This window comes from Oryx dammah, unplaced genomic scaffold (assembly GCF_014754425.2).
Source record: "Oryx dammah isolate SB20612 unplaced genomic scaffold, SCBI_Odam_1.1 HiC_scaffold_16, whole genome shotgun sequence".
Classification (NCBI taxonomy): Eukaryota; Metazoa; Chordata; class Mammalia; order Artiodactyla; family Bovidae; genus Oryx; species Oryx dammah.
The window spans coordinates 25,218,223-25,245,182 of record NW_024070200.1 but is presented as its reverse complement, the minus strand read 5'-3'; the positions used below and the strand labels follow the sequence as shown (position 1 = coordinate 25,245,182).

Genomic DNA, 26,960 nt, shown 5'->3' with positions numbered 1-26,960 from the left:
TGCCGAAGACTGATGCGGGCTGGGTAGGATCGCTTCTGGTGCAAGTTTGCATATGAGCAGTATTGCTGATTACTTCATTAGAACCCTGTGCGCTTCGAGAGCCATATGCTTTCAAGTTTCTTTAAATGGTATTAGGGAAAAATATCCTCCAGGCATTATTTTTAAAGGGGACTTCAAACGTTCCCCAAGAAGAAAAAAAAAAAGAAAACTATAGCACGTTTGAACTCCAGGGGGTTGCAGGAGAAATCTTACTTAGCAAGACTGTGAAAATGGAGCCATCTTTTCAGTTTCAGGGTAAAATAAGTGTTGGTCACAATCAGGGATAAATTTGAAATGTGGATGGAGAAAGATGCAGAAAATCTCCAAATCCTTGAATCCTTACCATAAAATAGCAAAGAAGATGATGACTTTAGGAAGGAAAAAAAATTCTTTTAATAGTTCTCGTCTTACATTCGATGGTATAAAGAGAATGGAAGACTCTCCCTGTATCCTGCAGAGTGCAAAGGTCCACAGTTCTTCCCATTCCGTGCCATGTAGGAGACACTTCTAGAATAATTTTCCCCCATGCTACATGCATCCAAACTTATATTTTAAAGACATGGAAAGCAAGGCTACAGGTAGGGGTAAAGCTGTTCATTTTGAGTTTCGCTGCAGAGCTCTGCTCCAGAGGTCAAATCAAAGAGACTCTTCTCTAAGTTTTAACCCTCCTTCTCTAAACAGATTCGAACCTGATGTCATTTAATACATTGATGCCTGGATTTCTTCGGCATCATAGTTGCATTATTACATATCAAAAGGACTCTTGAGAAATTCCCTCGAATTGATAATTCTAATTTCTTATGTATAACTATTCTGTATTCACTCAGAGGACAGCTGCATTGTATGCTAAACCATGAATCGGAGAAATTGGTCCTTTGTATGTAGGTTTGTATTAAATTGAGATGCTCTCTTTTTTCCCCTGTTTGTTCCCACACTTGAGTTCCTGGTGTCAGTTTGTATTTGGCTTCTCGAGCATATTAAAGTTTTTCTAGTGCTTATGATGTTCTTGCCAAGAGCACACTTGCAGCAATCTGCACCAGAACAGTCTTTGTGCCAATTACTTCAAAAAGTATTCTTTAAAATGAAAAGCGGGAGGGGGATTTTTTTTTTTTTCAGGGAATTTTTCAGGTTATAGTGTGGTGGTTTCAATTTTAATTTTTTAGTCAGTCTTCCTGAAATGGTGACTGATCAGCTCCGGGCTGTGTGCGTCTTTGGGTTGTTTTCTCTCTCTTTTTTTTAAAAGCCTTTCTACAAAATGGAAGTTCTGGTAAAGACGTACGCTTAACAGGGATAATCAGTAGGATGGAGGAAACTGCTGATACCACACCCTCATCTATTTAAACAGCTCTGGCAAGGAAACTGCTAGAAGCTTGTTAAAGAGTTTCCAAATGTGTGACTGTAAATGACTATCTCTAATCATGGCTGAATAAACCAAATGCAGCAAATGAGCTGGGGACACGCACAAAAGTCATACGAGCATTCTGAACTGCATATGCTGAATGGATAATAACCCAAGTCAGTGCCATGGGGTCCTTTGAAGGTTAAAATCCTAAGTTTTCATCAAGTTATTTATATAGAGATAGAGACATATTTGGGAAAACAAAAGAGGAAAAGTGGGCAGAATGTTCCCCCAGAAACGCACTGCTGAACAGGACGGGGCCCTGGGTGAGAGATGAGGAGGCTTCTCTTTTCTTCCTGTGTCTGCCCCTCACTGGCTGTGCGTCCTTGGGCAAGACATTTCACCTCACTGAGCCTCAGTCTCCACGACTGAAAGGTGGGCGGATGCATGAGGTACTCTGCAAGGCACTCCCCCAGCCCCAGCGCACTCTCTCTCTGGGGGCCACACACAGAGGATTTGGCAGGGAGTGGATTCATTCACTCCACAAAGCAAGACGTTTTGAGAGGCCTGTCATTCCTAGAAATTGCTCTCATTAAGGATGAGATATAGGGCTGAATGAAGCAGCCTTATAAAATATCAGCTATAGCAGACGGAGGGCAGGTTGAGAAACATTTCAGAAAATGTCCTTTCCTAATCAATGCCTAACACGTTACATCCAGGCCTCACGAAGAATGGAACCAAGATAATACAGATGGGAAGTTATAGAGGTTTAGGGCTTTGATGATGGCTCAAAGCTTCATGTTTAAACATGCCAGATTTAACAGACACCACAGCAAGGAAGGGTCTCAGACCCCATGTAGTTAAGCCCCCTCGCTTTCCCAGTGAGGAAACTGACGCAGAGAAAGGAGCGCCTCGCTGCAAACACAGAACTGAACACTGCCTGAGTGTGCCAGAAAAAGTGAGGCACCTTGGCTCCTACCGTGCATTCTTTGTTTCTTGCATCTATTTGGGTCTAAAGTGCCTAGCTTAAGAGAATTTCTTGTTCTTGCATTCCTGAAGAGTTCATGTTACCTACAACAGCCTCCTAGGAAGGGATCACTTTTAGGTTTGATCTGTAAGGAGTTTCATGTCTAAATTTGGGGAATGTCAGGACTTTCCTTGTTCCATTGTATTTAGGACCCCTCTGCATTCAGTTTTTTTTTTTTTAATTATCAGAAATTCAAGTCCTTGTATGTGTGTGTTTTCCCTTTAAGAGGAATGGCTGCTTTAAAAAAAAATGTTCCAGCTCCTAAGACAGCAGAGTTGCCCTTCCACAAGGACTGGTCTACCCATCCACGTGGATAATTGTCTTTAATTCTGTATCCGCTGCCACTGAGGAAGACAGGAGGAGCTGACTCCCATATCTTGGAGCTCTTCCTCTGAAGGCTTTTCCTTCTTAACAAAATGTAACCATTTATTCTGCAGCCCTTCAGGCCAGGTGGAGGGGACAGAGTGCTAAGGCGCTTCAGTCGTGTCCGAATCCGTGCAACCCTAAGGAGTGTAGCCCGCAAGGCTTCTCTGTCCATGGGATTCTCCAGGCAAGAATATTGGAGGGGGCTGCCGTGCCCTCCTCCAGGGCATCTCCCTTACCCAGAGACCGGATGCCTCTCATGTCTCCTGCATCGGCAGGCTGGCTCTTTACCACTAGTGCCACCTGGGAAGTCCGGGGACAGAGAAGAGCTGCCTTGACCTTTCTCAGGAGAGCAGAGAGCTCTCTAGAGCTACTATCTTCACACAGACAAGCACTCAGCAAGGTCCACAGCTGTCTCTGGCCATTTGTTGCAGATTAGAGCGGGTATAAATTCCGTTAGCCAACAGAAGCAAAGGTGTGCGAGACTAACTTAGAACAAGACGTGTCACTAAACTCAAGAAATTGACGCAAAACATGCCTTCCACAAAGATGAATGGAGCAAGGACAGAAAACAGAAAATATCTGAATTATCTGTTTCCTAATAGGAGCTGTGAGTGCTCAAGAAAAGAAAGAATATGATATAGTGTTTCCACGGCATCTATAGGTGAAGGATCACTTGGCATAAGACTAATTCTGAGTCTCTTTTTTTTCTCTCTCTCTCTTTAATGCCGTTGGAAATACAATTGCAGTCAGTTACACTGAGAAGCACTGCCTCTCTACCCTCAAGTCAGCGACATTAAGCCATAGGGGCCTCCAGGGGCCGTGAGGGGCGATATCCCTCCTCCACGTCAAGTGACAGAGGACTAAAATTTCTGCCCTCCACAGAGGTAGTGTTCCTCTGTCCTTCTCTCGGAGACTTTAATAAAGTAACTGAATGAAATGAAATTTGATCAAATGTGTGTAGTTCAGCCTTCTTGCTTTGCCCCTTAACAATTTATAAAGGTGTTTCTACCCATGGTCCTGTTTGATTAAATGATGTTTGAAGTGTTCCACTCTCTGAGAAAATGTGGTTTATAGCCTTGGCATACATTTACATAATCTCGTTAAGGAAATCTCTTCAGCTTAGTTAAACTATCCGCCCCCCCCCCCAAAAAAAAATCTTATCTCTGGTCGAAGAAAGACTGTTTTCTCCGAAAGGAATAGGAAACAAATATGGAGTCTGACCACATTTTGAGAATCTAAGGCTCTAATTGTAGTTACATTTTTTATGTTATATATTTGAAGCTTGTTAACAGAGATGGATGAGAAGTAATTGCTGTGTTTGGAGGATACAGTCATGTAAGAAAAGAATGCTGTGGCTAATGTTTTTTAAATGTGGATTTTAAAAATAATTTTTTATGTGTTGCCTTGGAAAATGTTTATACATTAAAAAAAAAAAAAAACAACTGAGGGTGATAAATTACCACCAATCTCTCAAGCTCCCCACTGGAGCCATCAAATTAAGGGTTAACCTCCCAGGATTCCCCTGAATTAATCAGGAGCTAAGCCAGGGGCAGGCTGGGCTAGGGAGAAGGGACTGGCAGAGCTCCACCTCTCCGGAGACGCGTGGGGTACAATACTGCAGCCCACAAGTAAAGGAGCCTTGGCAGGGCTCCCAGCGCCTCCCTCAGGCAGCCCTGTGCACAGAAAACACGCCCCAATCCCACATCAGCCCAGGGTTTCTGCTTATCAAGAGCTGATCCTCCACTTCCAGGGAACCAAGACAAGGGGTTGTGTTTACAGAGTTGGGGGGGGGGGGGGTTGGCCCTGATTTAACCGTAAATGTACATCTTTCTTTGCTCATTTAGGAAGCAGTCTGTGATAAGCCACTGGGTCATCTTCCTAAGATGTCTAGATCCGTTCAGCTCTAGAAAAAGATGCTGCTACAGCTAGACAGACCCAAGAGTGGTAGTTTAGTCACTAAGTCATGTCCCAACTCTTGCGACCCCAGAGACTATGGCCCGCCAGGCCCCTCTGTCCATGGGATCCTCTAGGCAAGATTACTGGAGTGGGTTGCCATTTCCTTCTCTAGGGGATTTTCCCAACCCAGGGATTAAACCCAGGTCTCCTGCACTGCAGGCAGATTCTTTACTGGCTGAGCCACCACGGAAGCCCCACTGTGTGACCCAATGGCCTACCCTTAAAACAAAACTGAAAGGATGCCTATGCTAACCACTGGCATAAAAGCCCTTGGAATGCTGGGTGGCACGGAGATTTCCAGGTTCCTTTCCAGCTTGAAAGAATCCAGAGTTCAGGGCACAGGACCTTGGAATCCCTATGATTTGTGTGTTATTTTTTTAATTGGAGTCTAATTGCTTTACAATGTCATGTTAGTTTCTGTTGTACAAGGTGGACCAGCCATGTGTGTGTATATATCCTCTCCCTCCCACCACCTTGAGCTCCCTGTGCTATACCACAGGTCCCCACTAGCTATCTATTTTACACATGGTAGTATATTTATGTCAAACCTAATCTCCCAGTTATCCCACCCTCCCCACCTTCATGTCCATGTCTGTTCTTTACATCTGCATCTGTATTCCTACCCTGGATCTAGCTCTCCAATTGATTCTTGGACATGCTCAGATTTAAAAACCACTAACCCTAGAGGGTTGGGGTTTTAAATAAATCCCTGATATCAGCATTCGGTGTTGTGGGCTTTCCAATTAAAGTGCAAAATATGTTTCCCCCGTGTGCTTGGCTCATTTAGTTATTTGTGCATAGGACAGAGGAAGTTGACTTCAGCTGTAAGAGGAAGAATGCCCCCTTCCTCATGTTTATGCATCACGAGTCTTTGCTTTTAGGACCTTAAGATCTCAGTGAAAACAGAGAAATTATCCCCTGGCTCCCTTCCTTCCTCTGCCTACCAGAGTCAGGAATGCCCTTATCTACAGCTCTAGGTTTGTCCACTTCTGCATCCCACCCTGGTGAATCTTTTCAGCCATCAGACCAAGCATCAGCTGGTTGTACTCAAATTAACATTCCCCTTCCTGCTCATCTCTTTAACAGTCAAACCAAACGGAGTCCCTGGGAATTCACACTTTCTCATTGTTGTCCTTCTACCTGAGAGAACTGCTGGGGTTCCTCTTCCTTAACTTTGCACTGAATACTTCCCTTGTACCCAGCCTCACCTCCTTTCTTCTTCACCACCAGAGCTGCCCTTAAGTTGAGCCCATCTAAAACTCTCTCCAGTTCTTGCTAGTCCTCTAGCCTTAAGTGCTAAATCCTACCCAAGCCTGAAGAGCCCTGCTCTTAAGGAAATTCTTAGGGACAAACTTTCAGAAAGCCTCCTATCAGCCACGTAGTTCCTGAATTGATCAGCACCTCTAGACCTAGTTGATGATGATATTCCACGTCCACCTCTCCTCTGTTGCATCTCCTTTGGCCCTGGAAGAGGCGTGCATCTTTACCTGCTCCCTGCCAAGACCCCCTGGACCTCTCCCCTCACCCTCAATCTCACCTCTGCCTTAAGAAGTCATCTTATACCTCTTCTGTCCTTTCTTATCCCCAATTGCTTAAGTTTCATTGTGAATTATGATGAACATTCCTAGAAGCCAGTCAGTTTCTAGAAATAAAGTCTGAGATGCTGGAAAGGAAAGGAAGCTAACTGCTGTTCTCCTGCCCCTCACAAAGCCCAAAAGCACTTCCTTCAGCTGTGAGCCCTCTTCTCCTTAGTGTCTGCCTCTATGGACAAGTTCCTGGTCTCAGATGAATTGGTTTTGTTTTTCAGGCCTTGTGCAAAGACTTAGGTTTCAGGAGTCAGAGAGACAGGGACAGAGAGACCTGTTAGGGTAGTTTCTACAACCGATGATAATGCTCTAAATTCAGGAAATCCCACTCCCTAAAAATTTGCATGAAGTAATTTACATGAGGTTGATATTCTCCTGCTGGTTTAGATTAAGTTGTTAGGCTGTAGGCTAGATGTTTAGATTCAGAAGACCCAGCTAAGCCCTTATCTTTCAGCAGGTTGTGGGCCACCAGAGCCCCCATCACTTAAAAATAATTAGCTAACTCTCCCACCCGAGCTAGTGATTTGATGATCTGTATGCTGAACCAGACCTCTACAGGGGAATAAAAGAAAAAAGACCAGAGTGCCAGAAGGAAGCTTAATTTTTAAGGTAAATTTGGATTCCTTTAAAGGACAAGTAAAAAAAAAAAATCTCTGAAGCTGCTCTAAACCTAGGGAATCATAGTTTTTTTTCCTGCCTGCAGCTTCTTGGCTCCTCCCTGTGCCTAGCCTTATTCTGTACTTTACATTATATGTGGAAAATAATGCACATAATACTTAGCACTTCCTTTTGATAAAGAAAATGTTTCATAGGACTAGTAGTGAGATTTATTCCTAAAAGAATGGAGAATAGCTTCCAGATGTATTTTCCCGTCACGGACTTTCTTTCCTTAAGTATTGACAGAGGGGAGGTTTTATCAAGGTCTTTGTGATGGGCTTGTTTATAATGAGAAGATATTAGTGGAGCGCATCTAAGTGTTTATCACCAACAGATGACAGAAAGGAGCATATGGCAGGAAGAGAAATATATATTTGTCCAAGAATCATGGCTTGTTAACACTCCCACATTTGTCCTAAACTCCGTGATCATGTACTCTCTACATGGCACACACTCACTTGTTGTGTCCAAGAGGAAAACTAAAAGTCAGACGCTGATTTCTTCAATGTGGAACCGTCAAATGATGCTAATTTGGACCTTTTTATCAAAGATGGTGGGATTTCCACTCAGAAATCCTGTGTTTACTGCTTCACTGTTGCTGGTGTCTGGGCAGTGCTGTGTAAGGGGTGTAGAAAAATATTATGGGCTTTAGCATTTTTGCACAGCTCTTTATGATAAAACAAGAACAATGAAAGGAAATGTGAGAACTGAGCTCTTACATAAAATTGAGCTCAGGGTCCAAGAATCTTTTCACTCAGAAATCTCTTTTGAAGAATGTCTGTAGATTAAAGACCAGACCAAGACAAACCTTTAGGACACAGAGGCAATTTTTACCTGGCGTTGGCCAAAACCAAAGCGCCGTTCCAACTCGGATACGACCCCTAAACCCCTAGTGATTAATTCTTAAAGTAAATTCTTCATTGATTAGCTTGCAGCTGTCCTTGGAAGCTCCTGCCCTCACCATGGAGCTGTCAGGGGAGTGGCAGGTAGGGTAACAGCACAGTGACAGCCCCTCTACTGAGCAGTAGGTCATAGAATTCTCTAGAACTTAGACAGAACCCTAGGTATCAGCACCTGACTCTTATCTTCCCTTTTGTATCTGAGGAAACACTGCCCTGCTCAAGCTAGAAGACGTGCCCAAAGTCACCAGAACCAGAACTGAGATCAATTGTTCTGTTTCCCAATTCAATGTTATTTCTAAGCCACAGTATTCCTTTCACTTTAAAATTACTATTTTTATGGTTTCACGGTTCTTGAAATCATATTAGTATTTAGGTTTATCTACTTGTATACAAGATCATTTCTCATTCACCTGCTTAATGGTACAAAAAAGCCATCCCATTCTTTGGGATGTTACCACGGGGCCTGGTGACCATGTGGCAAGCTTGGCATTTATGTCAGAATGGAATTGTGGGTGGAGAAAAAGGGGGCTTAGAGTTTTCAGAAATGGTCACCTTTTAAGCAAAAGTAATCATTATAGAGTACAAGAAATTCAGTTTAGAGAAGTTAAGTTGCTTTAGTCTTCAGATACTCAAAGGGCTGGCATGGTGGAGGGATGCCTTTGGTGTTCTCTTATCTGTTTTCTCTGTTGGTAATTCCATTGAATTGCTTGGTTTTAAGTATCACCTCCAGTCAAGAGAAAAAAAAAAAAAAAAGTGAAGCACAAACCAACCAACCAACCAAGTCTTCAACCATACCTTCATCTCTCATCTCTTAAGCACTCAACCCCTTTTTCCAACAATCAAAGGACACCTTCCCCAGCATCTCCCCAGGCTGCTCAAATACTAAGTGTCCACAGGGAAATCTTTTTCATCCCTTTGCCAGCAATTCCTGCATTCCCAGTCACCATTTAGTCTACCATCATCTTCTATGACACAGGCTCAAAATCACGATGCTTCTCTCCAGGTCCCATTGCCAACTTCTACTGCTTGTACCTAGTATTTGCCCCATCTCTGTCTCTTCTCCTAACCCTCGGTGGAATGCTCCTGGCTCCCTGGGTATCTCCAATAGGTTATCTTTTGTATTTGTTTCTATTGTAATTTATATTCCAGCCCTTTTCTCTATCTGGAACACCTTTTACCATTCTATGATTATATCTTATGGCAGTTTTAATTTAGTGCCAGTTTCATGTAGCCTTCCAGATCCATTCAGTCAAAAGTATTTTCTGCCTACCCTGTCATCCCAAAGATTTCATTCTACACCTTTCCTTTGGTGCACACTTTTTATTTAAGAAGATAGGTTTTTTTTTTTTTTTTGAGCATATACTGTGTATCAGGCATATACCCAGGCACTTTGTATACATTTCTACTTAATCCTGTCAGCAGCCCTATATCCCAAAGGTCCATATTTTACTGGTGTTGGATACAGCTTGGACGTGGGGACTCCACTCCCTGGATGATTTCAATGTGTAGTAAGGTTGAGAACCACTGGTAGAAGTCCAAACGCTTCAGCCAGACACTATCCTGTAGTAGATTTCACCTTTGATGTTCTAAAAAAACAAATGTTGGGCCCCAGCCCAGTCCTACCTAATTGGAATCTCTGGAGCAGGGAGTCTTGAAATCCATGCTTTAACAGCACTGCACAGGAGATTCTGTCATATCACCAGAATGGAGAAACCACTTGAGCAGACCCTGTGGCATCTCCCAGTCTTAATATATTAAGAGTAATTGTTTGTTTCCTCTCACTGTGTAGTCTGTAAACTCTTGAGAACTGGTTTACATTTGATCCACCTTGGTCTTCTCTCTGGTACCTATTGCAAGACTCCTTGCATATGTTTTAGAAACTAAAAAACCAAAAGAGTGCCCTTTGATGACCTCATTAAGAAAACGAAAGACATCTTTACAGAATACTTATTCTCTGTACTAGATTTTTAATCCCTAATATGCTGACCCGGAAAGTAAGCAAGTCATTTGAATTCCCTGAGCATCATAGTTGCCTGACTACGCAGTACCAGAGCTAGGATATGAACCCAGATCTTCTGATAATACTTTTTATCTAGCCTCAGGCCTTCAAAGCAACTACAAAGTAAAACAAACAAACAAACTGTTTGGATACATGTTCTCTGCCATGTTTCTAAAATCTGAACATAACTTCTCACAATGGGAGGGGAAAAAAACCCAATTGTTGGCCTTATGAAATGGATTTGGGGGAAATACCATAATTTAAACCCCCAAATTAATTACAGGACCTAACATATCTTTTCTTCTCTTCAACCCCACTCTCCCCCACCCCCAGATGTACATACACTCAGACAAACACACTCTGATGTTCCTTGACATTTCTTGACAACTGCTTTATTTATTGCATTGGCGATTTTCTTAGGTTTCTTTTCCCTTCTTAGTTTGTATAGTTTCTCAGACTTTTCAAATAATTTGGGCTTCTGCCATATATGAAATCATTTCAAAGGTTCATATACAGTTTACTTAAGGCAGTAAATTGGCATCTGGTATAAACTTCTGATGTTTTGGTTCAATATGAATATGCACTTAAAACGTATAAAAGCATAACAAAGTTGAAATGACGCTCAAACACAACCTGCGGCTGACAAGTACCCAGTCGTGTCCAACTCTTTGCAGCATCATGGACTGCAGCCCGCCAGGCTCCTCCATCCATGGGATTTCCCAGGCAAGAATACTGGAGTGGGTTGCCATTTCCTTCTCCAGGGGTAAACACAACCTAGAAACATGGATTCTAGGCTCTCTTTGCCATTTCCAAGCCCGATGATTCTGGTTAGGGGAGGAATGTTACAGAGCCACTTTCCTCACTTAAAAAATGAAAAGGAGAATGACCTAAAATAGACTCTCCCAATTTTTCTCCCAAATACAAAATGGCATGATCCTTATTATTTATTTGGCCTGTGATCAAGATCAAATGTATAATCAGTCCTTATCCTTATTATTTTTAAGGGCAAACAGAACTATAATGAAAATTTTTATACTTCTTTACAATTTAGAAAGTGTTTACCACAACTGCCTCCTTTGGCTTTCATGACATAACTACAGAATAGTCATTATTATCCCCATTTCACAGAAAAGAAAGGGATGCAGTGAGGGAGAGTGGCTTTCTCCAGGAGAACAAAATCAGGAGATGGCAAATCTAGGTCCCTGCCCAACCCAAATTTTGACCCCTTTCAACAGCTCAGTGGCCTTGGGCAAAGCTGGAGGAGAGCAGAGGCTGGTGGCTCTGACACGCACATAGCTGCCTGCCTGGCTTCCTCAAATGTCTGCTACCCCAGATGCCTTTAAATTGCTTTGGAAGAGAATACCAAGTGGGGATTTATTTAACATATCATTTCTGGGTGTGAGTTTTCCTGAGCATTTATAGATCTGTGTTTTTCCAAGAAGCTGAGTGTTCCTGATAAAACAAGACAGATAATGATAAATGAGCATCTATGTAAGCCTAGCTGGGAGGAGGACCAGGGACTGTTAACACCCCTCCTGTGAAGCTAATCCCATTTCTTTTAGCTATTTCTTTATTAGTTAATGAGGTCTTGCAAAAATATGTGTCTGTGATGATGTTTTAGCATCCTTGCCTCTAGGAACATTTTCAAATATTCATAAAGTAGCTCGTCTGACCAAAGCTGAAAGCAGAGGTGCATTAAGCATGAATTTAGTCAACTTCAATGCGGGTGGTCAAAAAGCTGCTCCTAAAATAACCTAAATAATCCTCCTCGTTGGTTTCCAGATCCACAGCTCTGGGCTCAAACATGAAGGAGGAAAGGGAAGAGGTATCATTTAGAACAGCCAGGACTCCGAAGGGCGGCCCCATAAGCTTTGATCCTGCTTCCTGACTGACAGCAGTGTGGCTTTGCTTTGGGAAGACTGAATAACTTAAAAACACAATGAAAAAGGAATTACCAGCCAAGCCCCTAGGAAGAAGAGCAGATGCTAGTTCTTATTGCTCCAGGGAGGTCAGAGATGCACTTCCCACTTCAGTTTCTTCCAACAAGGAGGGAAAAGGAGACTCTCAAAAGGTGTCTCTGGTGCTCAGGGGTGCATTTGGAAAGGCAAACCAAACACAGAAACTCGACCAGCTACAAAACTGAGCTCCAAGGTAGAGGGAATGGTGGCGACTACTTCTACAACCTGGTTTGGAGGGTACCCCACGATGTCACAGGGCGTGAGGAACCCAACTGGGGTACACACACACATATACACACGTGCCTTCTGTTACCCAGAGGCAGCGCCACACAAACCCTCATTCTTTCCATCTTTCTATGATTTCATTTTCCCAAAACATTATTTAAGGAAACTCACATTGTGACTCATCTCCTATGTTCAATTCATAAACAAAGGAATTTTTTCTAAAGATGGCTTTATAAAAACATATCATTTAAAATAATGTGAAGATGATGAACCAACTTTGTTTAGTTCTGGGTGGGTGGCCAGGACTATCCATGGAACAGTTTGGCTAAGAAACCAAAAATCCCTCTGGTTTCTGAGCGAGTACTTCGGACTGTCACCAAAATGGTGCAAGCCTTCCTGATCTACTGTGGTAAGAGCTCAGGAACAAATCATACGCTGAGGTCCTCTGACCTTCGATCTGAGAGGGCATTGTGATAAAGCATGGTGTTACATGTACAGGTAATTCAGCACTGCCTAACATGGAAAGTCTATGCTCAAAAGGACACATTCATGTCATTGCACTGAATCTCTTAATCACTAGAGTCTTTGGCTTTTTTGAGAATGAAGGAAAGCTCTGAGCCACAGCTCTGAGCCACACCTCTGTAAAGAGACGTCCATGGAATCCCGTTCAGTAGAACTTTGGGGAAGGACAGATATCGTCCACTAGTAAGGGATGAAAATGCAAACATTTCTTTTTGCAGCTCAGGGCTCACTTTGTCCTTTTATCTGGTTGTGAACTTCCTCTACACCTGAAAAAAAAAAAAAGTTGAAAAATAGTAATAGCACAGTAATCATGCTGCCCTGAGAAATGCTCAGAGTATAAGACTATTTCTCTTTTGTCTCTTGCCTTGAGGACACTGAGGGCACTTTGACAGCCCTTATGATTACACCAGATTCGAGCTAACATTCGTTATCCAGACGTGATTCTGCATTTCTCAAAAGAAGCACTGTTACAGCCGGATGTAAATTTGACTGTGTCCTGTACTCAATGTTCTATTTCAGGTGATTCACGTAACGGGCCGGCTACGACTGAGGGTGTCACTGTCCCACGGGAGGACCGTCCCCAGCCAAATCATGGGTCTCGTGGTTGTGGCTCATGCCCTGCCTCCCCCGACGATCAATGAAGTCAGAATTGACTGCCATATGTTCGTCACTCGAGTAAATATGGACCTCAATATCATTTACTGTGAAAATAGGTACTTCGTTTTTGTTTTCATTTGCCCTGTTGTATGTTGCACATTGGTAAGGGCCGGTGTTTTCAGCAGTCTGAAGGATTTTACTCTCCCAATGAGGCTCATTATAAATCCTGATCTTATTTTTAATGGCTGCTTGGACTGACACCAACCATGCTTTTTATTTGAAATTTACATCGCTGCCCTGATTTACATTAGGGACAACAATGGGATGAATTAGGATACCCAGGCATCCATATGCTGTAACTGAGACCCATTCTGGCTGAGAACCCAAGGAGAGAGCAGGACTGAGACATTCTTGGCAAATCAATGCAGTGAGAGCTATCTCCTAATGCCTCAGCCAGACCCCCTTCCTGACTACTGCAAGGGCCCAGACCTATGATGGGCAGTGTTCATACAGGCATTGAGTACCTTCTCCTAGTCAGCTTGGGCTGCTGGGACAAATCCCCATAGACCAGGTGGCTCAAACAACAGACATTTCTCACAGTTCTGGAGGCCGAGAAGTCTAAGATCAAGGTGCAGGCTGACGAGGTTCCTTTGGTGGCAGGCTTGGGTGGGGGTGGGGGGTGGGGGTGCAGGGTGGGGTGTGTTTCTGGCTTCTTGCTATGTTCTCATATATGGGAAGGCAAGCTCTGATCTTTCTCCATCTTATAAGGACACTAATCCCATCACGGGGGCTCCACCTTTATGACCTCATTTAAACCTAATTACTCTCAAAGATCCCACCTCCAAATACTATCCCAAGGTAGGAGTGGGGGGGTAAGGACTTCAATACTCAAATTTAGGAAGTACACAAAGCATGTAGAGAACTAATAAGAGTTTGAGATTCCCCAGAGGAAAAAAGACAGAAAAGAAATTTGCAGAACTCTTCAATAACACTTCGTAAGCCTGAGGATTTCACTGTGATAGATTAAAGACAGATGACCCATCATATAAATGACTTGGCAGTCCTTTCTCAACACTGAGCTTTTACAAAAGGACTTTTTAGCCTCTGGTTAAGAAGTTCACTGTTTCATTAGGCACACAGCAAGGGACAAGGAGATGGGACAGTGCCCCTTCAGACCTTTCACCTAGAAAGGTCTATCATCAGACTGATGTGAGGAAGAGAGAATCCCGGGGCAGGGGGAGGGGGGTGGGAGGAGGTGCTCACGTGTGGCTATGGGAAGGAAGCTTGGCAGTGTTGTTCATTCTTGGGGACAGGACGGGGGGTGATGGGAACAAAAGAACAGGATGGTCAAGTGGTTTAGGGAAGTGATCTCTCTCCCGGGCCCAGACATGAAGAAGACAGGCGGTGCCCATATCCAGTCCACTGGGAAGCGCTAAAGATGTTGGGATCAAACTAGAAATGTCTTCCCTTCCCGGTCAGGCCTTGATTCAGAGGGAAGGATTCACTGGGAAAAGATAACCCACTCAAGCTTTAGGGTGTTCAGGCAGGGAGAAGATATCATGAGCCTGTCACTATTATCTAATGAGTAGTTCAATCTATTTGTCAAGTTTTGAGAGTATTTATTAAAATTCTTATCACCATGACTATATACCTACCTGGCTATGTCCAAGGCATTCTTCAATGGCCACAGAGAATCAGGAAGATGAGTTCACCAGAATGAGTAGCTAGAGTTGGCCAGGAATAATAGAGCGCTAACATTTATTGAACACCTCCTACACCCTCGGCGGCGTGAGAAGCACATTGAAAGCGCTGGCTCATTGAAGCTTCAGGACAGTCTGGGAGGCTGGTGTTGCCCATGCCCAGCAGTGCCAGGCAGTATCAGCTTAGAGAGAGAGGGTAAGTGTCTTGACTGAGGCCAAGACTTGAACTCTATCTGTCAGACTCAAACACCCTACCTCTGCAGGACCTCCCTGCATTCCCTGTCTCTAATTTCTCTTCAGAAGTCAGGTTAAATGGTAAGGAAGTGGTCCAAATAACCATCCGTGGGGACCTTTCATATGTGTGCACCCATGAAAGAAAATATACAGCCCATAAAGCAGTCTCTTCTGTTTTAAAATGTAGAACATTGGATACCCAGGGAGGCGGTAGACAGTCAAAGGATGAACTATGGCTTTGCGTCTTTGAAAACAAATGTCAGTTCCCTTGATTGAGACTTCTACCAGCACCACTCACCACCAAAAAAAAAAAAAAAAAATGAAGCCTCATCTCATTTACCTAGCTCCCAGAAATCCTTAAGCCATCACTTAATTCTCAGGCTTGTGGTCACAGGTTGATTAATTCTTTTGATGCACTCCATGGACTTGGGTGCCTGATGGTGTCACTCTAGTAATTGAGATCACTTTCTATGGCCCACTTCATGTATCTTTCCTCCCATTAAAACATGTCTTTTTTTTCCACAACCCCTTATTAGCCAGTATAATACAGCATTATTTCCCTACTGAAGATGACAGTAATTATTTAAAAGGACCCCTGTTAGAAGTAATTGCATATTTAATCTGAGAGAACAGCATATCTTGTGTGCCGGGCACCATGCTACATGCACACCACTTCATTCATTAGCACCCTCACCAGCCTCTGAAGTTGTTTCACAGATGAGGAAACTGGGTCTCAGAGTATAGTTGCCATCAGGATTTTGATCCTGATATACAGGTTGTCAGACTGGTCTAGGGTTTTGTACACATAGATGAAGAGGTCTTTGAACACGGAGCTCATCACATTCACCTTGATAATAGGCTCTGGGAGTACACAGAAGTGTTTCCATTGTTTTGAAGGATTTCATTCAAATAAAAAGTAAACTAAAGAACTATCTTCCCCAAAGAACCGGGTGCCTTTCCCCAGGGTTCACTGTTTACTTAGGGAACTGCTAACTAGAAAACAGGGGCCTCTCCTGGACTCTCCTGAGAATCCCAGGATAGCCTTGGGCAAAGCCAACCTCTGATGCTTTCAGAGGATCCAGCAAATTCCAGAAACACCATGGAGGGAATGAGGGCCTTTAATGACATCCTTATTCACTCGTTGCAGAAAGGGGGTGTGAACTGTGCTTGGAAAGCAACTAATGGTTTTAGGAAAACACCAGCTGATCCATTTTATACCAAAAAACCAAGGACTCCTGAGAAAACACTCCAAGAATTCTGTTTTGGCCAAAGATATGATTTAAATTGCTAGACACTGAGAAATTCACTCCCTGGGTAGGGTATTTTCATTATATCCCATATTATCCTGGTTTGGTTTGGTTTCTTATTCCCTTGCCTTTGGGGGTCAGATTTCATTCCCCCGGCAGCGCTCTCGCGGGTTTCTTCAAGGTGTCATAGCTAAAGATTCACTTAATATTTGATAAGTCATAAAACATAAAAAGCACAGGGGCAGTAAAGAGAATCAATTAAACAAGAGATAAATTCTCTCTGGGACGGACCAAAATGAACCTGAGCCTGGGCAGGGAGGAAGAGAAGCAGCATTTGGGCGCATTTGTGTAAACCAGAAAGATCCCCGCCCCCAGTGTGTTTTCCAATTTTTGTTCTATTTTTCTGTGCTCCTGCCTGAGGACACTGGCGTCTGGACAATCAATGACAGAGGCTTACACACACATACAGTTGAGCACAAGCCCGGCAGAGCTGCCGAAATGGTTTAAAAGTTTCCGTGTGGAATCCACCACAAAGTCCCAGTTAAAAGGGCCAGGAGTGAGAGCTGAGCTCTCAAATGACTCAGACAAAAAAAGATAATACCCCCAGGCATCTGTATGTTTCAGCATTTAAATTATATCCCTTGAAATGCCAATTTGGATTTTGTGCCAAGAAGCAGTCGAAGCCTTTTTTCATGGAAATACCCAATAGAAAACCAATCTGTTTAAATGAAAGGTGTCTCTAATCATTTGGTATAAACATAACATGTTTTTATTTTATTATGTAACCTTGAATTATCTTAGCCTCTAATGAGGATCTCCTATTGTTACTGATTCTCAATAATTTCATGGAATTATGTTGTCTAAATGCATATTCTGATACTAAAGAAAAAAAGAAAAACCTAGCTAATTATTTCAACACAACTGCTTGATCCAGTGCAGTTCCAGCTTCAGGAAAGGATTGTTACATGTTAAAGAAAATTAATTTTATCTAAAAGGGGTTTTCCCTCAATGCCAAGTCCTCACAGGTACCCTGGTACAAGGAAAATTGTCAGTAGATCTATTGTCAGTAGATCTAAGTCATTGAACTATTTGTATATTTCCCCTGCTTCTGATTTCCAGCCTGTGTTCTTCTCTTTGTAGGATTAGTGATTATATGGATCTGACCCCCGTAGACATTGTAGGGAAGAGATGCTACCACTTCATCCACGCCGAAGATGTCGAGGGCATCAGGCACAGTCACTTGGACCGTAAGTACCTCCGGTGCGTGGGGACAGCCCAGCTGGGGTCCTCTCTCCTGGATGCTTTTTTTTTTTTTGGTTTCCATGCCAATTTCTCCTTTCACATCTCCTGCACATCTGAGATGACTGTCAGTGCACAGTGAGAAAAAGTGAGACATAAATCACTTCAACTCGTATTGGAATTAGATTGAAAGCTGGATCTCGGGGCCCGGAGAAATTACTGGATCTGTAGGTGCTCACCCCGGATTTCGTGGTCTCCCGCATGCTCTCTCCCATGATGTGATGGGGGGACCTTTGTCTTAAGTGCCTTCTCGACACTTTCATTTTCTAGAGCTACTTCTACTCTGAAATTTGTGGTCTCTGTTTCAAAATAGATGTGGGAAAAGACAAGTTCAGCTAGGCCAGAGCCTCATAAAAATTCCTACTTGACTAGCCACAGCCCTGGGATGGGGAGGGGGAAGGGAGGGGCAGAGTGTGAATACTGCAGCTCTCAAAGGCACTGACTTTTCACTGTATTTCTACAAAAAGGGTTATTTAGAGAAGCGGGTATCTCCATGTCCCGACTCCTGGAAGAGCGAAAGTCATCTCAGCTCTTTGAGTCTGGTTCCCGGCTCCTGACCAGCAGACTCACCTCCAAGGCACATTTTGTGGGCGTTTAAGCAAAGCCAGGCCAGCAGAGCTCTGCTGGGTCCACATGGTGACTCACACACCCAGCACATCCTCATGCACTTATCCCTCATCAGACTTCAAGGGGCTGTTTTCACTGTGAGTGCAAGGGGTCTCAAGTCCCATCGGGAGGCACTGTGGCCCTCTTAGGAAGAAGCTCTCTTTTCCAATGAGAGGTCCTTTTTATGACCATTCCGTAGACTCTTCCTAGAAGATGAGGGCTCTGCCATCTACATTCCTAGAAGGTTCTAAACCCAGTTCTGAACTCTGGTTTTAAATGCATGCAAGGGGACACAAATGAGATGGTTCAGCTTGAAACAGAAGCTTTTATGTAGTAAGGTCAGCCAGGTGGCCTCTGTGTTAATGTTGTCCTCCCTTTCTGGCCATGGTTGAGGACAGCTGTTTGAGCTCTCTCCTGCCCTTTGCAGTTGTTGACTCGTTTCAAACTGAGACCTTCAGAAGCATGATGGAGAGACAGTAAGCTAGCCGGAATCTCAGAGTGTGAGCGTCTCGTACTGTGTGTTGAAGCCTGCATTAGCAGCACTGACATGGGAGCGAGGTCAATGGCAAGTCCTGTATGGGCCGTGTCTCTGGGAAAAGGCTGTCTGCGAGGCAGCTCTGGCAGATTCTACTCCCAACCCTCAGTGCGTGCCTTGGTATGGCTCTCCAGGGATTTAGGGAGCGCACTTGTTGCTGAGAACAAATGGGTGTCGGGTATCACAGGAGCAGATGGTTCTTCAATTAATTGAGGGAAAAAAATGATGCTGTTTCCTGAAAAGAAACATCGGGTTCTTTGTAGCTGGGAATTCAGAGAAAATGGAGAAAAATCAGGATCTTTGGAGGAAGCCGTGAGTATATTTTGTGATGCAGATATGCCAGAGATTCAGACTTTTAAAATGAATGCATGTTTGTAAGACACAGTCATAGACCATGTGCGTGTATGTGGAGTTGGGGGGGGGGCGGGGTTGGTGCTTTTCCATTCTGGAATCTTAATCGAGGTCTAAATTCAGAAGCCTGATGCTGACAAAAAAGAACTTTGTCATCCTCCGTTATTATTTGGAAAACGTCATGCTATCTTCTCTGGGATTTGATTTACAGCTTGAAGAAATACAATTCCTCAGGAACAGTGAGCCAGGGCAGTTCATTTCTACCCATAAAGCAAAGGTCTCCAACAAATACATTTGAAGCCATCCTTTCCGATCTACTTTTATCTCATTTTCAGTACCTGGAATAATTTGAGAGTGCTGAAAATAAACAACTCCATCCACCATTCAGTATTGTGCTAGTATCCTAATTTTCCTGGTATCTTGCCAACTAATAAACATAGAAGGTATGCTTTCAAATTCTGTGATTTTTTTTTTTCATTACTTGATATTGACATACTGGCTATTGCTTTATGATTTCGTCTGCTAACAATGATTGAGTTCAGTCTTTCAACTCTTATACACATGACTTCTAATTTTAAGTTCTTTTAATAACCTTAAGCGCATGAAAAACAAATAGAATGAGCTGATAATTCAGCACAGTAAAATACACTTCACATATTTAGCTATCACGCTGTGGAATAACTCCACAATGTCAAGTAGCACACAATTAGTAAAACTGTAGGGGGAGGAAAAAGGAGTGTTTTGATCCTGAAGAATTTTGATCCTAATCAGATTGAAATTTCAGCGTTCTTGTAGTGCTTAATATCCTCAATCACACACACACACAAATCAAACTGATGCCAGTGTTAGGGTTTGCATTCTGTGACTGAAATAAAATGCTAAAATATACAAATGCATCTCGCTTTGTACAATAAACATTAACATCATTATAAAGTAAGATTGAGTCTAAAACTGTGTGATGGAATGTCTGATGTTTACCTAATTCTCAAACCAAAGCCAGCCCAGTAACAAAATGACAGAGCATGTAATAAGTCTTGGTTGTGTAAACACTGGAAGAAAAGGCAAAAAGCCAGCACAGCATCTTGCTTGTCCAGAGCCCTAGGCTATTACTGAATGATGCCTCAACTGTGCCTTCTTGGCAGGAGAAGGTCATGGTGACATGGAATCAGCTCAAGAATAAGATAGAATTCTAAAACAAAGGGATGGTTAAAAAATAAACCACATTAACTATTTAGCTTTTCCTCCTAGAGCTATTGGCACAATTCCTGGCTCTGTCCATGAAAGGCAGGTTGTAGTCATCTGATCTTACTTCTGATATTTTGAGATCTGTCTTATGCTCCAGTTTATGGATAAAACTTAAAAAAAAAAAAACGACTTGACAGCCTTTGATAACTCAAAATGCTATCTTTATCACTCGGATCTATTTTCCTAGCATAGGCAACTGTAAATCTATAGATGAACTTGTTTCTAGAATAAGAAAAGTAAAAGGAAATCTCAGCTGCACCAGGATTTCACAACTCTGATAAAGTGAACCAAACAACTTTCGACCATTTACTCTGCCACTAGGTTCACATGAGACACGTGAGTGTTCACTGGGTTCCAACATAAAGAATCACTAAGAATCACATTATATACACCAACACAGTGGGTTAGTGAAATGACAAAACCAAGGGAGTTTAGGTCCTCTTTCGTCACACTGTGCCAAAGACCTGTGTGATACTTTTTTCTTTATGCCACCTCACTGGAGTCAGTGAACCCAGCTCCATTGATTCTTCAGGCCAAATGGAGCAAATCAACATTTTAAAGTTTGAACTTTAAGTCATCCATATTAGCAATGATTTGAGCCCCTTTGCCTATCACCCTGAAGCTTTCCAGGGTTCCAAGGTGGCGTTAGTGGTGAAGAACCTGCCTGCCAATGCAGGAGATATGAGAGACGCAGGTTCTATCCCTGGGTTGGGAAGATCCCCTCGAGAAGGGCATGGCAACCCACTCTAATATTTTTGCCTAGAGAATCCCCATGGACCGAAGAGCCTGGTAGGCTGCGGTCCTTAGTGTCATGTCACCCTGGAGTCACACACTCCCCTTACCTATAGGAATGGCTCGACCCTCCCCTGCTGTGCCTCTGCCTACAGTCCAGTAAACGGAAGGGCAAACCATGAGTGTTATCCAAAGAAATATGCCTCATGTTGTGCTTTCGTCCCTGTCTACAGAAGATGCTCCTTTTGCCTTGAGATATCCTTAGGGTTCTTCCTGGCTCACATCAGCAACGACTCTCTAAAACCTGGCAAGAGTGGCCTGAGGGGAAATCTTCCTTTCTCTTCATTACGATGTGTCCCAGCAGCAAGGCTCAAGGCTCTGTAGCAGTGGAGCTTTAGGGGAGGAAAAAGGAGCTGGAAAGTATAGAAGTGGCATCAGTTTTCCCTTCCTAGTACTGGGCCCAGGATGAGAAAACTCTGGCAGAGTTATTTTGGAAAGAGAGGAGGACTTCCAGCTTGTCTATGAGATCATTAAAGTTAAAAAGCACCACCTACCCAATGCATTTGGGGAGGTGTTAAAAAAAATACAGTAGCCTGTTTCTTTCTTAATTACAAAATTCTATACTTCCTAACAAAACGAATACACAGCTACCTGGCATAATGCATTCCATGCTGTTTTGCATCAATAACCCCTACACTTCCCTCCTGAAGGCGTCTCATCGCCAAATGCAAGCCGACTGCTTAATGCAGGACTAATTAGTATACCCCCTTCCAGTCTGCAGGCCCTCCATTGTAATTCCTTCCCAGCTCATTTTTTTCCACAACTGAGCATCAATCAAAGTAAGTGCCCTGCCTGCCTAGGAAACACAAGATGCCCTCCATGCATTTGTCATCTGCCACACAAACAAAGGGGGAATTGAATTGTTGATTTGGGTGTGCAGCCATCGCCTGCAGTAGAGGAAGGCTCAAGTGAAGGAAGGAGGGAAGGTGTAGAGTTTGCTGGGTGGGCCACGTGCAGATGGCACAGGGGATGTATTTTCTGATCTTAGATTTTTCCAAGGCTGGGTCTTCAGGGATTTAGCTGCCACCTGATCACTGGCTGGACTTCCCCCCCCGCCCCCATCCAAAGCAAATGAGTTTTTTCCTCTTCTTCCATATGAATATGAAAATTCACATGAAAGGAAATGTGCATAATAGCTGGCATGTCTGCCTTTTTTCAGAAGCCAAGTCAGCCTAGCCTGTCCATTAACTAAAAAGATTGTCACACGGAGACAAAATTAAGTCAGGCTTTTATGCAGGAGCGAATTAGTATTATTACTTTACACTTTTTTTTGGCAAGTGCTGATTTGGGTTTTTAAGTCCAAGGTCAGGCACACAGAGAGAACAGAGACCAGCAAGGACCTACCTACCAGCTGGGTGTCCCTGCCCCATTGCATTCTAGAAATGCCAAATTCCAGGCCAAGCCTCAGGTTTGCTGAGTCCAAATATGCAGTTAACAAAGGATCCCTAGCTGACTCACATTCATGTAAAAGTTTGAGAAGTACTGACCTCACTGGTATTTAGAAGGCATTGTTTTACATGGAGTAAAATACAGATCGACTAGTGATCTTAAAGAGTTCACTGATCCCCCCTCCAAGAGATGAATTTTATTAATAGTAGTAAAAATGTGAATAGTCAAATGGCTCTGAGGGCATCTCAATCAGTGTTCAAATGAAACAAGTGTGATAACTCGATTAAGAGTTCAACTTCTTTACAAGCATATCAAGTTTTGAGTATCAGTGGAGAAAGTTAATAGGGTAGAGATAGTAGTAACTGTCAACTTGTAAGCAAAAGTCAGTTTTTTCCCCAGGTTAATATTTGTCTAGGTACTTGATGTGTCAATAGGACAGTCGTATTTTCCCTATCCAAGGTCATCTAACATTTGTGAGTATTTACTACAAAGTTTTGCTATAAAATTTCAAAAATGACTAAGATATGGGTCTTCACCTTCAAGAAGCTTACATATTAGTAGAAAAGACAGCATGAAAACAGCCCAATTTGAAAGGGTGGCAATAAAGAGAAAACAATTACATTATGGTGTATAAACAAAACACAGGAGCCCCAGAGGTGGGGGCAACCAAAGGAGGATGAGATGTTCCAGAGGAAGCACATTCTCCCCAGACCCTGAACGGTGGTGGCGAGAAGCCCAGAAGGCCGGAGAGACGGCAGGGCTGGGGGTGGAGGAAGGGTAGGTGGTAAGGGCATCCCAGGCTTCAAAGAGCACACGAGAGGACACAAAATATAACACATGATCTTTTCTCTCTACCGAGAGGAAGTCAGATCTTCGATTTCACTGATACATTCTAATACAATTCTAACATGGATTCCTGGGGTTTTCCTTATTACTATTTCAATTAGCAGCTGTTTTTTATTATCATAAAAAGAAACACCTGATATTTGAGAGAAACGAGCCCATTGCTGTTATAAGGCACTATCCCCCCCCCAAAAAAAAAAACTTCTAAATCATCCATTTTAACCAAACTCAATTACCCTAAATAAACCAATTCCATTACTTCTTACAAAATAAAGGACAAGATGACACTGTATTTTTTTAATTACTTTGCTTGAAATATAGATTTAATGACACCCCGCATACCTCCCAAAAAAACCCTTAAACTTTTCGATTAAAACACAAATGAGCAACATAGGATTTAATTTGTGTATGTGTTGAGCATACGTTTTCCCATTAATATAGGTTGACTGAGGAGTAGGTGATTCGAACCTCTTTGTGAACGCCCATCTCCTCTCTGGCCTCCTTGAATTCTTGGGGAGGCGCCAGAACTCACCTGTGGAAGTAACAGAAAACCCAAGTAAAATGACATAAACTTTCTTTGTAATCATCTTTACCTTCCCTCCGTGATCAAAGGACAACTGTAGCACCGCCAATGAATGTGCCTCATCAGACAGTGTCCAAAGTCAGGAGAGGGTCAGCCGCTACTTACTGTTCATTTTCTGAAAGAAAATAGCCCTGGAGGCTCTCCAGGCAAGTCTCATTGTCCAGGGCTTCATCAAATGCCCCAGCCTCAGCCACGCACCGGATGGAATTGCCATGGCTGCTTTAAACAATCAAGGGTTATCTCCCTGAGGCATGGTGGAAGCCCACCACACAGAGCCCCAAATGAGAGTCCTTTTACTCAAAAAGCAGCAGCAGATTTGCTATTCAGAGGACAATCAACGATGAGCGCACCTGAGAGAATCCGTAATGCTTTATGCACCAGGATTTCTGACAATTTAACAGAATAGGTGAACAGGTGAAATGTGCCTAAGCGCCTTTAAATAGTCTCAATTTTATGGAACACTCGTCTCTCCATACCTATGCCTCACCACTTAGATATTTCTTGGTAGAGATAATAGACTTAGTGAAGTAACTGTATCTTGAAACACAGGATCTGCCAGAGACATAAAACAAACCTGACTACAAGATTCATCTCATCTTTTACCTTTCTGTAGTTCTCCCTACATCCCAGCACTTCATTTGCATTTTTAAAGGAGGTGAAGAATTCACCCAGGCCAAGCTGGACCCGCTGTGCATTCACGGGCCTTCACGCCACTTTCCATGAGTCATCCTTGTGATAAACTTATTAGTGAAAGTGACTGATAAGCATCTGTCTCCTGTTTAAAGGCAAAGAGAGGCAAATCCTTACTTTCCGAAGACAGAAAACTTTTTCAACAGTCTCCCACGGTTGAGAGACTTCCCCCTGAATCTCGCTGTCTGGGGTTTCATCACATTCCAAACCTCAATCAGTCGCCGGGAAGGGAAACAAAATTTCCGGGACCAACTGAGACTCAGATAGGAGGACAGGCAGGCAACAGGCTCTGCTTCCTTTGCTGTCCCCTAGTGTTGGCACCGAAGTCACCTTCAGCAACAACATTTCTTGGATGAGTGAACAAACTCACTGTTTCCCTGATTTCCTGGTCACAAACCTTAATTCCATGCTGAAGAGTTCAGTGTTCCTTATATAAGAAACCCCCACCCAAAAAGATGGTATGAGGGCTAAAGAATACTTTATTTTTAACTGTCCCAGGTCAAAAAGAGCAGGAATAAAGAGTACTAAAACTCCCTGGTTGGACTGAAACCAAAAAAAAAATCTAAGATCTCAGATGTCACTCTTGCCAATCATTACTTTGATTCTTCCAGTCCTAGAACATGATCCTCTCCATGTTGAAATAAAGCCTTGGTCTCCAATTCTGCACAGTATGATCAACAAAAGAGGAATTTATTTTTTTTAATTTAACTAATTGACATGTTTTCAATCAATGAAAAGTTTTCTGCATGATTCGATATAAACAGTTAATAAAAATCTATCCATTGGCGGTGGTACAGGGGAAAAAACCTCTTCTGAGGTTATAAATCACACAGATAGCGATTGAAGCAGGGCCTGTCATTAGGGTATTAGGGGGAAAATCCATAGATGATGCAGTCATTCACAGACCATCCACACACGCACGGCCTTCTGTCCTTAAGCTCTAACTCACATTAAGTATCAAATATTGTTAAACTTGACCAAATATTGCTCGGCACATAAATTTACAAAAAAAAACTAAAAACCAATTTGTGGATGCCTGCTATTTAAGACAGCCAGCTCCCTAATTGCAAAATCTATAGGAAAGTCTGCATGGCATCAAAGCCTTGCTTGATCCTATGAGCAGTTCTAAATGAAAAACTGTCTCTATTGCAAGTAAATAAAACACTCAATGCACCGTTCCTGGCTCTAACGCTGTTTCTCTTGTGGGTTTTGAAAATGACCTTCCTGTAAGCACCAAGGACTATAACTTTTTAGATAAAGAAACTTGTTCTTGTTTTAAGTCTATGTCAGGTTCATTCCCCTATAGCCCACAGTTTTCAAAAGCAGAGGAAAAAGTAATCCAGAATTTAAAAAAAAAAAGTCCTGTTTCCAGAATGAAGTTCCCTGTCAGTCTGCCTTGGGCCTTAGGTGGAGAAGCAGAGATTAAAGAGTCAGTATTCTTTTTCATGTTTCATCTGCCAGTTTTGTGAATGTAGAAAGAAAACCAGTGGCTATAGCTAAGCACCCAACTGTGGAATTAAGTCGAAAGGGCAGTTCTAGCATGCCCCCAGCTTTCCATGCTCTCCACATTAGTGAAGTCGAAAATGATTTTTGAGTTTCTAGCAGAAAGCCCCCCCACTCCCTGCTCCCCATTCTCTGCAGCCATTGATGAAGGTAGCTCAAGGGCGGGGGTGGGGGTGCCTTGACGCAGATGCATCCCCATATCACCATGGCGATAATGAAGCTCTTTGTCCAGCTGTGTGAATGTCCAGTGTGAACTCCCCGATGATCTCACCATTTCCTATTGATTCTATACTTACCTGAATACACCAAGTACTGCAGCTTTTCAATGCATATGCAGACCTCTAAAACGTCCTTTTGTGCAACACTCTGCTAAAAGACCGCTTTTGAGATGTGTTCTTCATCTCCTCTTCAAACTGAATTAGACTGCTTCCTTCTTTTGAAGGCACAAGTAACTCACTATTTAGAATCTTTGGCTTTGATTTTGTAGAACGGCCCAACAGGAAGAGAGCATGTTCTCTTTTTTCCTCCATATTTCTGAAGGCAAACTTGGACTGATTTGTTTTGATTTACTAAAAGAGTTATGTTCCTGCCACAGACACAGGCTTCCTTTATGTCCTCTCAATCATCAGTCTATCTCTGTGGACACAGTTTTCCCCAGGAACACTGAAATCCCTCTGTTGGTCACTGGGTGCAGAGCCATGGTTGTGCACTCTGGCAAGAGCTCGTCGGATTTGAAGGGGGTTGGGGGGTGGGGTGGGGAGGTTTTCTCT

The 26,960-nt window shown here is 42.9% G+C and overlaps 1 protein-coding gene across 2 annotated transcripts in view; it reads left to right on the top strand.

The window, feature by feature from the left end:
- The window catches only part of NPAS3 (neuronal PAS domain protein 3), a 954,232-nt gene that overhangs the window by 911,311 nt on the left and 15,961 nt on the right, over nucleotides 1-26,960 (top strand). For both annotated transcript variants that reach the window (XM_040256781.1, XM_040256782.1), the window contains 2 exons: nucleotides 13,096-13,289; nucleotides 17,495-17,601. In XM_040256781.1, the coding sequence (XP_040112715.1) occupies nucleotides 13,096-13,289; nucleotides 17,495-17,601 (301 nt within the window). The remainder of the gene's footprint in view (nucleotides 1-13,095; nucleotides 13,290-17,494; nucleotides 17,602-26,960) is intronic.